The 15071-nt window shown below is 42.2% G+C and overlaps 1 protein-coding gene across 6 annotated transcripts in view; it reads right to left on the reverse strand.

Moving 5' to 3' along the window:
- GRB10 (growth factor receptor bound protein 10) overlaps positions 1 to 15071 on the reverse strand; it is a 198281-nt gene that overhangs the window by 20211 nt on the left and 162999 nt on the right. For all 6 annotated transcript variants that reach the window (XM_079150330.1, XM_079150331.1, XM_079150329.1 and 3 more), the window contains 5 exons: positions 12737 to 12852; positions 11626 to 11694; positions 9889 to 10026; positions 8439 to 8549; positions 5734 to 5832 (listed from right to left, as the gene is read on the reverse strand). In XM_079150330.1, coding sequence (XP_079006456.1) covers positions 5734 to 5832; positions 8439 to 8549; positions 9889 to 10026; positions 11626 to 11694; positions 12737 to 12852 — 533 coding nt within the window. The remainder of the gene's footprint in view (positions 1 to 5733; positions 5833 to 8438; positions 8550 to 9888; positions 10027 to 11625; positions 11695 to 12736; positions 12853 to 15071) is intronic.

The following is a 15071-nucleotide window of genomic DNA, read 5'->3' on the forward strand; positions in this document are numbered from 1 at the left end:
TAGAGTCAAGCTTAATAACTAGGGATGCAAAATGCCCCTTCACACTTGTCTCTTTCTTTTTGCATGTTGGATGTGGGCAATGTTCAAGGCAGCAGCTGCTCTACCTGCCAGGTTCTAACAGGGCAGCGGCAGGAACTATAAGCCAATGACACTGAGGAATGTTTGCTCATTAGGAATAATCTGATAAACCACATCATTTGATTGACCTTTCTCTCTATCCTACATTTTGGAGAATTTTAAGAGATTTTGCTTGGAAAGGGGGACAAATTCTGTTTCAAAAAAACTTAGAAAGCCGTAAGACTTGAAAGATCATCTTACGGGGAATAGAGTGAAGGGAAAGGTCTAAACCAAGGATTCTCACTCTTTTAGATTTACAAAAGAAATAAAATTGGGGAGGGAAAAAATGCTGTGATTGCCTTAGAGTTTAGCAATTATTTTTATCAAGTAAGATAATTAACATACACACAAAAATAAACCCATTTACTAGACATCAAAATTTTATAACATAAAGGATATCAACTAAGTGAGGTACACTGGATATCCCATTACTGAATATCAGAATTCTATAAAATAAAGGATATCAACTAAACGAGCTACACATAATCTCAGACTCAAGGAGAAGTCCTTCACAGTGCATAGTTAGCTTCGTGACAGCTTTTTGCATTGGATATTGTCTGTTCTGCTGTACCATGAGCTGCAGAGATGAGTGTCTCACTGTCAGGATTGGCTCTTGGGAACCACAAGTCAAAATCCTGGCATCCAAAGAGGCTGTGACCTTGGGCGTGAGTATGCTGTAGGTAGGTACCATCTGCAGGGGAAGGGCTGAGGAAACCCTGAGTCATATGCATGTCTTATTATGACTCCTAAGATGTTTCCATCTCAGGGATCCTTAACCATCACAGGATCTGTACAGAGGCCCAAGCCCTCCCTCGCTGGGTTCTCATAACGATTAAACGAATTGAGGTATGTTGAACTCCTGGCCTTGGATTTGTCAAAGAGCAAGTACTCAACAGTTACCCAGCATGTGGATGGTCTGTTTTTGTTCTGCACAATCTTTTCACTGTGCTGAAACGATTCTGTTCTCTGCATTTAGCATGCTGCTTCCCCTGGTTACTTGTGAATTTTCTTTTTGTTCCAGGCACACATTGCCGTATTTTAACAGCATTTGTGTAGAGAAGGCACCCTGTTTCTCAGCAGTCTGACTTTCTGCTGAACATCTAATTTAATTGCCTTTCCAGTGTCAGATCATTTAAAACCAAAGCAACCACAATTATAGATTCTTGGATTGATGAAGTGAGACCTCCCTTTAGGGGATGAATTTCTATAGCAGTTTAAGAAACTTCAGAAGGCAGAGGGAGGAGGGGAGGAGGTAACAGATAACTATTATTAAGTTTTAACACTCCCTGCAAAGACTCTACTGCATCCAAGAAATTACTTAACAATGTATTATAAAGAAATGAGGAACCCAATTATTCTCTGCTGCTCTGTGTTCTAATAGCATCTTCCTGAAAAGTTGAGTGTAGCAATGTTTCACTTTTTCTAGGTAGACACAAGATGTAAGACTACTTTATTTTTATTTTTTTTAAAGAAAAGTGTTGCTGGACAAAGATGTATGAAGGTTCTAGGGTTAATTTAAAATAATAAGATTTCCTTCCAAAAAGTATTTTTAAATAACAAAACTGCTATTTCAATATTGCTGGCATTGATTATTCTCCACTAAACCGAAAAGATACCTGGATATAATTAGGGATAGTAGGAAGGTAGCTCTTTACGATTCAAGATTCTAGGGTTTCCATTTTGACAGTTGTTGCAAAACAAATAATTCCCCATGTGTTATCTACTTCCCCTTTTGTTCCAGATAAGAACAAAAAAGGTCTGATGCACTTTTAGGGGACAAACATGTTTGAGGGGCTGATGCTGGCAAGGACCTCTCATCACTCACTACAGATAAGACCTGCATGTCAACCATATAAAAACTCAATCTAATGTTACTTTAGTGTGTTCTGGTGTCACACCATGGAGGACCAAAAGGAGTTCTTAGGGAGTCTCCAGTCTAAATTCCCTGTCTGGTGACTTGCTGCACCCATTTCAGGTAGACTCTGGCACTGCCCATGATATCCAGCAGCCAAGAGGGGGAGATACAACATCAAATGAGGAAGAGTCAAAGCGAGAGGTGCATGGGTGGGCTGGTTCCCACTCTGACTCCATTCTAATTTTCTGAGCTCTAAGTCCTTGTCCTCAGAATTTTGGAAGTGAATCAGCCAAGATGCTACTTTGACCCATGACTGAACACAGAATAAGCCCAGGAGGGCTGGTTTGTGGGTCCTGCCTGGTCCTGCTCTCTGTAGCTTGCTGTCCAGCAATAAGAAGGCCAAGACTGACCATGGACTGGATCAACATACCCTCTACAAGAAGTCACCCTGTGCAAATAGCAGATACAAGATGCAGAAGGCATTTTAGCAGGTTCCCCCTGGATTCTAGCAGCACAAATTCCGGGAGCAAAGAGCACTCTGTTCTGATGGCAACATGGGGTACAAAGAGGAGGAGCCATCTCCCCTAGAATCTCATCTCCTAATTATGTTTTTCTCTTCTTTAACTAAGACCATTTGATGGGGGGTCAGGAGGGAGGAGACATTTCAGAATGTCCTAAGAAATGACATAATTGTGGACATCTTGAAGCCTGCTCAAGATGATGACAGACCTTGGAGTGTAACTAATTAGGACAGAAATGCACAGTGACTCTCATGTCACTGGAGATTGGCCCACAGGTTCTGCCACTGCCATGTTTATGCAAGGCCTAGGCCCCAAGCCTCCTGTAAAAATGGCACTTTTTAATCCTAAATGTGTCTAGAATCTGGGTCTCTGGATTAAATTAATACTTGCAAAATGGCTGGGATACCAGGACTACATGTAGAATTAGATCTGCAACTGCCCAGGGGGTCTTAAGGGAAAAAAGGAAGAAAGCAGGGTAGTTAGGAAAGGGGTTCAGGAGCCTGAGCATGGAACTCTCATCCTGGCTCTGCCCCAACCCAGTGGTCATACTTTGGGCCTCAGAGTTGTCATCTGTACAATGGGATCATATGTATGTCACAAAGCTACTGTGAGGAGATAAGGTAATGAATGTAAAGGAATGAAGAGAGCTTGGCCCATGGTAAATGCTCAATAAATGTTAATGATGTTATATTAATATTATACAATGCATCACTGTTAGTGCTAATAACAGACAATATTGCCACTTTTAGCCCTGTTCACTTCCCCTTCCTGTGATTAGCTATACTATGGCACCAAAGGGGAGACACTTGTTTTCTTTCCACTCATGGTACAATGGTTAAGAACTTACTAACTGACTTTATTATGTATTACCTAGTATAATAAAATTTATAGCTTCATAAAGTACACCACCATTTTCCTTTCTCATTTCCTTTTTGCCTTTTTAAAAATAAACTATTAATTGCTGGATTAAAACAAACAAAAATTTCAAAGTTCCAATGTGGCCTCCTCCCGCATCTGCCCAGCTGATTGTAATCTCTCCTCCCCCTGCAGTCTTATACAACACTTGCATGTGTGACAGAAAATACAAATACACACTTCCATTTTTCCTCCCCTTTTCCTTCACACCAACATAGTATATTCCACACACACTGTTCTACACTTTGCATTTTAATTGTTAATAGTTTTTCTACAACAGAGCACAGAGACCAACCTTTCTTTGAACAGAGTGTTCCTCTCGATGACTGACATCCCATAACTTATTTAACCGTTCCCCAAGGACGACGGACTGAAATCTAGCTTAGAAAGGATCGACTGTGCTCTATAATATCTTATAATAATACCATCTCCTTTTCTATTGTGAATTAGTAAAATTTTGATTTAATATTTGTGTGTGTGTGTGTGTGTGTGTGTGTGTGTATTAGTGGAAAAAAAAAATAAACTAAGGTACTGGAAGACAGACATAGGAGGCTATTAAGGTTTGGATCTGGAATGTTCCCCCAAAAGTTCATGTGTTGGGCAATGTAGCTATGTTCAGAGGTGCATTGATTAAATTATGCAATCTCATCAGTGGATTCATCTATTTGACAGGCTAATAACTTGAATGGACTACTGGGCAGTAACTGTAGACAGGTGGGGTGTGGTTAGAGGAAGTATATCACTGGGGGCACTGTCTTGGTATCTCTACCTGTCCCTGGCCCTTCTTTTCTCTCTCTCTCTCTCTCTGTTTCCCAGCTGCCATGAGCTGAACAGCTCCTAGACTACACCCTTCTGCCATGATGTTCTGCCTCACCTCAGGCCTAAAGTATGGAGTCAGTATGGAGCTTTGAAACCATGAGACCAAATGATAAACTTTTCCTCTTCTAAGTTTTCCTTGTCAGGTATTTTGGTCACGGTGATGAAAACCTGACCAACACAGAAATCTCTCCATAGAGCTTATTTTCTGTGGCTCCTCAAGGAGTGTTTGGAACTAAGCCTCCTTCTGCTTGTCCATCTCCTCAGCACTGTCTTCAGAGCCTCTGGACCAAATGAAAAGTCACTCTAGTTTAGTGAAGGGTGGGACTTGATATAAAGTGATCTGCAGACCACTGTATGCATCAGCCACAGTCGGCCAAGTAAGTCTCTCCTCCAGAAACCCCTGGACCCTTGGTCAGCTGATGTGCAACTTGAGTGGACTGCACAAACATAATTAATTATAGACACATGGGATGTACTGTATGTGTGCAAAGAAACACTGAGGAAACAAAGTGAGAGGTGCTTTACCATTCTGTTTGTGGCTTTACAAAGTGATTTTAGGAAATCACTTTGGCAATTATTATGATTGCCACCAAGGGCGCTGTCCCAGACAAGGTTTTATTTAATAAATTCTTTTAGAACTGATCAGGAGATACTAGCTATGGTGAACCATAAAGTTTGGCATCATGCTTCTTTTCTCATGGCCCTGACTTTTTGGAAGCTCAGAGTCTACCCAGCCATAAAAATAAGTGCTCCTTCTCATCTATTGTTATGGTTTGGATATGATGTGTCCAAAGGTTTGTGTTGCAGGCTTATTCTCAGTGTGGTGCTTTAGGAGGTGGGGCCTAGTGAGAAGGTCTTGGGAGTATGTAATGAAGGCTCCCTGTCTTCCTGTTAGGAGATGTAAATTCTTCCTGCCATGTGTGCTTCTGCCATTATCATTTGCAATGACAATGACACAACCAAAAGATCTCTCACTAGAGCTGAGCTAAGGCAAGTACCATAACCTTGAACCTACAGAACTATGACCTAAATAAATCTCTAACCTTTGTAAGGTAGCCTGCCTCAGGTATTTTGTAACAGTAACAAAAATGGAATAGTACATCTACTATTTCCTATAACCTAGTGTTGCTCAGGGACAATTTCTCACCCTTGGGTCCTCAAGAGACATGTGGCAATGTCTAGAGGTGTCTTGATTGTCTCAACTGGTTGTCTCAACTAGATACTACAGGGACCAAGTGGGGCAAGAACAGGAATGCTGCTAAATGTCCTACAGTGCAAAGAAAATGTCAATAGTATTGAGGTCAGAAAACTGGGCTCTAATCTTCTAAATTAGAAGCTCCTGAGATCTCATTTAGAAGAATGTATAACTACATGTGATAAATAATATACTGTGATAGAATACTGGAAAAGTTACAGGCATTTTCATGTCAGAATAGACCCTAAGTCCTATTGCCCATTTTCCACAAGGAGATGTAAATCCACCACACACCGCGAGTCACCAAGTACCTTGAGGAGTCTGAATGCTGTCATCCAGCATGTTCTGGTTTGCTCATCCTCGGCACAGAGCAGTCTCAGCTCTTTAGTTTCATTTCTTACTTTGTTTGGCTAGTGGAGGGAAAAGGAAAACTGATGAGTGCAAAGTGGCAAGTGTGAAACATACTTTACGTTGAGGCAGGGCAGCACAGCACTCAAATCCAAGGCAATATGCTGTGGTCACCCAAGCAGGGAGCACAGAGTATGCACACTCCCCTCCAGGTATAGAGCATCCTCCTTCACAGAGGATCCAACAGACCAGACCAAGGCTGGTTGTAGTTACTTAATCCTTTGCTGAAGCATGTATCCTTCCCTAGCTGGGAACTGCAGAGCAGTCAGACAGCAAAACAAATAATCACGAGGCAATCAGCATGTGAAGCAGGATGGAACAAAGAGGAAGAGATGTCCAACACTTTTGAAGGGCCATTGGAACCTATGGGAGGACAACCACTTTCCTGAGTTACAGAAGGAAAGCTCTTCAAAGTCACCTCCCAGGGAGACTGAGAAGGTGGCTGGGTGCATTAGCTGGGAAGCAGGGAGGCCCCCAAGAGGTTACGGAGAGCTGGAATGGTCCCAATATGGACCCCCAGTGGAAGTCCAGAGGGGAAGAGTAATGAAGAAGGGGCACTGAGATAGAACCAAACAATGCAAGGCAGGTAGGGGTGTGTTTTGTATCCTGTGGCCACAGAAGAATGACAGGTCTGCCTGGCAGAGGCAGAGCTGTGAGCCAAGGGAGAAGCCTGTCACAGGGTAAACTAATCTGGGCTTCCATGTGGAACCCCTGCTGTAACTCAAAGAACAGTGCTCAGGATGGACACCGAGTTGCTCGTCCAGCTTAGGAATCTGGAGGGGCCAGGAGTGGGAGTGGCAGCCCAGCACTCCGGGCATCTGTGAGAACAAAAATGGGAGCAGAGAAAAGTGTGTCGCTAGGGTGGTCCAGCAAGAAGGGAGAGGAGCCTCCAGCCCCTCCTGAGTCTATCTTGAGCCTTTATCTGTTTTGAAGTAGATTCCTACTATAGTGGTCTCCACTTAATCTCTGGGATACATTCCAAGACTTCTAGTGGGGACCAGAACCCATGATAGCTTCGATTCTATAACTGAGCACTTACTAACCCACTGTGGCCCTAACTCTGGCAGTATGAGAGGGGTGAGCAAAAGTAGTACAGATTTCTTTCCTCCTCCTCACAATTTCATGGGTATTGAATTTGTTCTGAGTATACATCTCAGTAACCTTAGCATGATTTTTCCCTTTCCTTAATAAGTCCAGAACTTTCACATCTTTGCTTAAAAGGAACGCTGATGGACTCCATTTGGCATATCTGAATCAGTAGCACTACTCTTGAACTTTGGAAGCACTATTTAAAGTAAAACGAGGGTTATGTGAACATAAAGACTGTGATACTGCAGTAGCAGATCTGATAATAGAGAGACTGCTAAGTGACTAATGGAAGGTAGTGTATACAATGTGAATATGCTGGATGAAGAGCCAATATTCTGTGCAAGACGGAGCCTGAAAAGTGTGGGATACCATCATACTACTCAGAATGTTGGGACATTTAAATGTTTTAAACAATTTCTTGAATTTTCTATTGAACATTAGACCCTGTTTGACCATGGGTAACCAGAAGCAATAAAATCAATATCAGGAATAAGCAAGCATTACTGTACCTGGCGATGATATTTCAGGATGACATTTTAGTTGTGTTACAGGCTAAGGAAGGGATCCCTATGTTCTCTTTTCCCATTAGAATGGACCTTGATCTCTGGCTCAGAAATTAGCCCACTGGGGTGAGGTCCAAACACAACTATTCACTGGCTACCTGACATGGGCAATGAAGCTGGATGGTTTTGTACTCCATAAGTATCCATGAAGATTAAATAATAGGCATAAAAACCATTAGTAGAACATTTCATACATAGTATTCAGTAAAGATCATGCACCATTATGATTGTAATTATTACTATAACCTCACTAGGGGCAGAACATGGCCCTGCAGGCATGTGTGTAAATGTGTGCATGTGTGTATGTGTGTGGGAATATGTGTGTACATGTGCGTCTTTGTATGTGAGTGCATGTGTATTTGTGTGCATATTATATATTTATACACACACACACACACACATATATACATATACATACAAGTGCATTTACTGGAGTACACATACATTGTTGGCCACATGCACACACATGTGAATATGTATATGTGCCCATCCATGCATGTGCATTTATGTGTGTACATCTGCACAAAGTCATTCATAAACACAGAAGGTAGATATTGCTGTGGTCATTCCTATCTAATGATCCTCATGAACAAAAGTGCCAGCTCACTCAGTACCTGGAGGTTACAGGTGACAAACCAGGGGTCTTCTGCCCAAAGACTGTTCTCTTCCCACTACTAATACTAGGCTACAGTTCAGTCCCAACTGGCCCTAAGCCACTGAGCCTACCAAGTGGCATTATCCACCATATGTCTGCTTTTCCTTAAGCTTTGAGCTACTTGAGAATCAACATGTCATAAGCATACATTTAGCTTTACTTTTTACAGGAATGAATAAGTCCAGCAAGAAACCATATTTCTGTTAAGAACAAAAGAAGCAACAAACACATGGTGGGCAAAACAGGAATTAATCCTTTGAATTCCCAGTCCTAGAATTTGGACAGCCTTTTGGTGGAGTACCTTAATGCAGAGCCCATGGTCTGTGGGGGCGCTGTACTGCTTCTTCCCAGCAATCAGGGAGAAGATGTTGCTGTCCTCCAGATCAGCCAGCAGCTGCAGGTGTCTGGGCTCCTGCAAAAGCAGAGGTCAGGTCTCACAGCAAAGAGCAATTGTTCTCACATCTTTATAAGTAGAAATCAGCCTGGGCACACTCATACACACTTCCCCACTGGCAGTGGTGTGAAATAAATGCTAAATGAGAACCAAATTTTGCCCAGCCCTCACTCAAAACCTTACCTTTCAAACACTCAGACACAAGACTATTGGAATGTTTTAATACTTCTGCCAAATCACAGCCCCATGATTGGAGTAAAAGCCAGGACAAAGCCTGCAGCCCCGAGGTCCAATATAAGAGCACATTCTATGTTCAGGGCCATACCACTGATGACATGCTGTTGTACTCCAGTCCCCTGGTGCCTTGGGTTTTCCCACTGACAGCTGGGCCCGCCCTTCTGAACTCTCCAGCCAAGTACTATTTCCTGCTCTATGCTACAAACTGTTCCTGGCTTCAACTTGTATGAGGATGATGAGTAAGCCATAAATCAGAGCATGGAAGTCAAGGAGTTGCCCTACCCTGCCCTGCAGGCGATCAAAGCCACACAATGAAGAAGACACCCCTTCTCCCCAGATGGGACATCATCTAGCAGCTACTGACTTCCCAGAGCCACAGCTGCTCAGTGCTTTCATTTGGGCTCCACCAGCTCACTATTCTCTCCTGAAATGAGCAGAAGAAACTGTGGCTTTTCCAAGGCAAATATCCAGCCAAGTTTGGCAGGGCATAGTTCCTACCGCAGGGTGTCTGTAAGACAGTCTCAAGAAAAGAGTAGGTACAAATGTGCAAAAAGCCCACAGGAGACCTCCAGGAGGAGCCCACAGGAAGTCTACAATGTCACCAGCTTCGTTCTGAGGCCTGTAGCTGTTTCATATCTCTCACCCCCTCTTCCCAATGAGTACACACACAAAAGGGCAACTGACTACAAAAAATGTCTATAATGACCTGTATTATATTGGCATTAAGGTGCCAATAAACATCCTATGGCTAGTTTGCATCCCGACTTCTAAAATTATGAAAAACCAGTCAATCTTTGTAGTGACTAAAGCAGCCAGGAGGGTCTTATTGCATCCCACAGTCATGAGCCAGGACTGGTCAGCTCGGGGTTGCAGAAGTGATGCAGCAGGCCATCCCAGGTCTGCGTTACCACCCAGCTTCTCAGGTGGCTCAATAGAGCTGTAACTCTTACACAATTAGCTTATTAGTAAATTATCACATGTACATGTAGCTTATTAGTAAATAAGCATGGAAGAGGTTAAGGTGCATTTTAAAATGAAACCCAAGTTCATTCTTATTCATATCACCTTGAGGTAACTGAGGCAGAATTGGTGTGGTGGTGGTGGTGGGTTTCAAACTCACCTTTGAAGTTCCCTTTGTAGAGCAATAAAGGCCTGATCTCCGCAAACACACATATAGCTTTTTCCACGATTTCCTTCCCAGCTCTTTCACATGCAAAAACCCTTGAATTTCAGGACAACTACTGGAGTTGAGAAAATTCTGTGGAAGAGCAAATTTAAAAAATCAGATAATGCTAACATACAATAATTAAAATGGATATGTTATTGTTCAGTTTGGCATTTTCTGAATTATTATAATGTTTTTTGGTCAAACTGAGGTATTTCTCCTTTCAAAAGCCTTAACATTCCATCTAAACTGGCATTGCACAGAATATAATTAGCACTGAAACACAGGCAAGCAAATTAATCTAACACTGGATAAAAACATAAAGTCATAATTTCCTTATAAGGCAGAAGACTTAAGGATTCTGCCCTTTGTTCAAGATTTCTAAATAATATCTAATCTGATTATCAGAACTAGGAGAAGAACAAGTACCAGCAGCAGCAGATTAGGAACACTGAGAATTAAGAATAAGAACTAAGCTGCCACTTTTACCTATGCATTCTTTCAAAAAGGAGTTACATAAAAGGTATCTGTCCATGAAGTACCTGGGACACCTTGGAGACAGCTCACTGTCCCAGATAACTGCTTTTATAGGCAGCTTTATGAATAACATCTTAGAGGACACACACACACACACACACACACACACACACACAATTTCATCGGGAAGAAAAAAAATGGGGTGTGGCATAGATGGGCTCTCTGCCTCGGAGTAGAAACAGACAACGGCCCCTCCCCACAGGTCTGGATACTGTCGGTTTGTTCTCCTACTTGACATGTTGCACGCAGACACACATCTGGGGGGCAGCAGTTACATTCCCTTTCACATTCCCAACTCCCCAAGAGGAATGTGAGTCGGCACTCAGCCCAGAGGCTTTGCTGGCCCCATGGCCCCATCCCCTGGAAGGGAGTGGGGAGAGTGGGGAGAGAGGTTTTTTTTTTTTTTGAATACACATTTAGAAAGTAGGACAATTCAAACAAATTTCCTTAATTTTAACACATAGTAAGTTACTTCTAAAAGGGCTTTGTGGGGCTTGGGGGTGTGGCTCAGTGGTAGAGCCCTTGCCCAGCGTTCACAAGGCCCTGGGTTGCCATTTTCCCCACATCAAATACAGAAAAAAGAAAAAAAAAAAAACTGAATAAAAATAAAAGGACAATCAGAAAATAAGAAATTACACTCCATTTATGTATGATTTATCAAAATCTATAAATGCATTCTACTGTCATGTACAACTAATTAGAACAAATAGAAAAAATTTAAAAAATAAAGATAAAAAAGCAAAAGGATTTTGTGGCTTTCTTATCATTCTTCACTCTGAAGTAAGAATCAGTATTTTTGTAGAAATTTCCAAGCAGCGAGGCAGTGGCCTGTCTTGGGAAGCCATGCTCAGAGTTAAGACCACAGTTTCTCTCTCTTGCCCTCCTCCTGGCCCAGGCTCAGCGATGGCAACACTCAGATTGCTTTTAAGTCACAGCAAGTTTATTCTGGGTGTAAATGCTTTGAAGGAGCCTGGCTACACATAGATTTCCCAAGCACACATTTATTTCTGGTTACTCTAAACTCCACTAAGAGCCAAGGTTAATATGTGATTAAGGACCCAGCCTCTTCAAGTTTTTACAAGCTGCCATAACAGTTACAAGAGGACTTTTATCTGGAAACTGTATTTCAGCAGAAACTCTATTTTCGTCCAATACCTGCAAAAGCTGGGTCTGACTGCCGTTGGACTGTTGGCACCAAGTAACCATCTGTTCTGGGAAGAAGTTCTGAGGAAATGAGGAAAAACAAATATGTTAAAGGTTAGCTTCAAAGTGGGGGAAACACTTACAGGTCTGTCCACGTTAGAAAAAAGTTCCTATTGGTACAATTGTGCACATCTGTACTTTAAACGACAGCCCCCTTTACTCCCTTATCACAGAATGGAAACAGCTCCTTTGAAAGGTTACATTCAGTTTCCTCACATGATGGATCCAAGTTTGGAATATATACTACATTAAATGCAGAATTCATGTCTCATGGCATGTCCTGTGGCAAAGAGGTGTGCCAGGGTTAAATCTCAGTGATGTGAAGAATGGCATGAGATACAGAATTTCTAGAGTATACAAGGTGGACAGAGTTGTGTGAAAAAGTCTGTTCTGCCATATTACCCAGGAAGAATTATCAGATTTCTTCCTATGCAATAAAAAAGCAGCTAAATTATCCATGCCAGAAGTGGACCTGGTTCTTATCTCCAAGTTGATGCTGCTCTGCCCCCTGACTCGGGTTATGAGCCAGTGCTATGGACATTATGAAGTTCCTTCTCGTGTTATGTCCCAGGACAAGTGTCTCTCAAAAAATAGAAGAGGAAAGAACAGTCAAGGAGATGACACCGATAAACCAATCAATCATACTGACTGCTCTACTCATTCTTCTGTATACAGTCACAAGATAATATTTGATATTTTCAAAATATGAGTATTTCTTCTGCTCAGTCTTGATCAATTTGTTCCAATTTAAATAAGAACTTTCAAAATAACTGAACAAGAGCAGTCTCTCCTCCCCGCTTTGACTTCCAGACTTTGACGCCCTTTCCTTTGTTACTATTTGAAGGCAACTACTACCTTTAGCTAGTCACAAGGGTATTTAGTTAAGTGCCAGAGATTGTTTTGGGCAAAGACTGCCTTCAATAAACAGCAACTCAGATTCTCACATGCATACGCTGACCCATGGATCACAGTTATTTTATAATCTGATATTACTAAACACCCATGCATAAACTTTTAAGATTTCAGGAGTTCCAAACCACAAATCTGAAGAGATAAGACTCACCATGGGATTCTTAAAAAACTCATACTTTGCATAATTCTTCCTGAACAAGAATTTACTCTCACTTGCCATGGTACCTTCCACCTGGACCACCAGCTCATGATCTTCCAAGCACCTTTCTGCAGGGTAAAAGTATTAGGTGTAAGATAAGATAGGCAAAAACTTCAAGGCAGTTTTACCACCAATTCCAAAGTCTGGCTGACTTCTTTAAATGCTGTGAACGAAGATGAGGTCAGGAACTAAACTGAATTTAAATCTCTCTTTAACGCACTACCCAATGTCTAAGAGGTCTTAAAATACATAGAATACAGAATTCAGGTCAATATGGACTTTTATACACTTCTTTTATATTTGGCATCAATAAAATGTTAAGGAGAAAGTCAAATGATTTTGCCCTTACATTAAGGAATCTCAATGCTTTTAAAGAACAGACTATAAAAACTGGAAAAATATTCAAAAACAAAAAGGAAAGTAGGGAAGACACTGTGCAAAAAGGACTTATAAGGTGTGGGGTGGGTAAGAGCAGAGGCTGCAGAGGTGGGAAAGCACTGGGAGCCCTTGGATTCCAAGAAACCTGGTTGCCTGAAACTGCCTTGGGAATATAATATGGGAGCAGCCACATGATGCTGCTCTCAGACAGGATGTACCGATGTACTCATCTTTCACACTGAAGCCAGCACTAACCACATCATGGAATATTCTCATCAACTGGATTATATGTGAAGGCAAAGAAAAAAACACTATACACAGAGTACTCATTGTGCACGTGCGAGCACGCACGCACACACACACATACTTCAGAGCATCTGGAAAGGTTATTTTCCCCACTGCTTGTACACTCTGATTAAATGTGAAGCATGAAGAACTTGGCCTACTACCAAATAATATGTGCTTGGAGAAAGCTTTGCCTTTCTGCTCCCTGATGGAAGTTACATCCCCTCCCATGAATCTCCTCAAAAACTGTAATGAGGCTGGGGTGGTTAAGACAGGGAAATAATCTTATCAAATAATACAATAAACAATAATGAGCAAATCTGCAGCAGGGTCAGTATGTGGACTTGTGCCAACATGGTACAGACTGAGGTGCTATGGGATGGACAGAGAGCAGTTCTGTCCTTCATGCAGCCAGAACTGAGTCTCTAAAATAAACTCTCATCTTGTATGAAAGGAACAAAGTTCAGGAAAAAAGCATTTCCAAATGAAACCGATCTTGGAATTTGGAAAAAGAATTTCTGTCTACAGAGAACAACTACTACCATGGGTACTCCTCTTACAGGGTCACTGTTGGCACCAGGAGCAAATTTTGGATGGATATGTCCTCAGCCTTGGTTTTAATGTTACAAGGAGCAGTCTTCCTAGTAGAAATGTAGTTAAAGCCAGAATTTATGAAGGAAAGGGATTTTGTTCCTCTTGTTGCCAAGCAGCTCACAGAACCTCAGAGAAGGGCCAGACCTGGCACCACCAGCAGACCTGGGATACTTCCCACTTGTCCCTGTCTGAGAGGGAATTTTGCCAGCAACATGTAAACTAAAACACAGACCTTATGTTTGGCCAGTACAGAAAAGGAGAGAAAAATCATACAATTTGAGCATGTGACTAAAACTGTGATGCTTGTTTTTTAAAACATGCCTGACTCAAGGTTGTTTCTTTAAAATAGATGTTCTGAGGAGAAAACAAATCAATGACTTCCATTAGATTTATTCATGGAAAAATCTCTTTCTGTTGTTACAGGAAAAGCAAAAAGCAAAAACCAACAACCAGTTGATGGCTGGTTTATAGAATAAAACATTTTCACCAGGTAAAATAAGGAGAAATTAAAAGGAGAAGAGGCAGCTACCTCAGTGAGGACAAGACGTCTGTCTCTGAAGCAAAGGGTATCTTGTCTCCAGAGAACCCTGAGGAATCAAGAGGGACCCTCTGGGGAGAAGCAGACCTAAGAGGTCATGGTCAAAGCGCATATGCTCTGATCTTGACCCTAAGCCCCTCTCTCCTTTTGTACTGGGGAAACTGCACTCAGTGAAACTGCCCCTGGTATCAGACCCCAGGTGGACAAAGGAGAGTTTGCTGCCCTGTGGAAGGGTGGCCAGGGGACTGGGGTTCTACTGTGGCCTCAGATAACCAGTAGATCGCCAAACTGGCTTGTATGTGGAGCATGCTTCTCCCACTCAGGTCATTCTGGTAACCCCAGGGGCCTCGGATCTCTGGGTATGGCTCCCAGTTGAAAAGAGTGGCTGAGGTGGCAGTTAAGCCCCCTTCCTCAGGGATCCATAGTTGTGTAGCCTCAAGCTGCCACTGACTGGCTTTGGGCACTTGGGACTGTTTCCATAGCAGTCAGTGA

The sequence above is a fragment of the Sciurus vulgaris genome (genome assembly GCF_902686455.1).
Source record: "Sciurus vulgaris genome assembly, chromosome: 8".
Classification (NCBI taxonomy): Eukaryota; Metazoa; Chordata; class Mammalia; order Rodentia; family Sciuridae; genus Sciurus; species Sciurus vulgaris.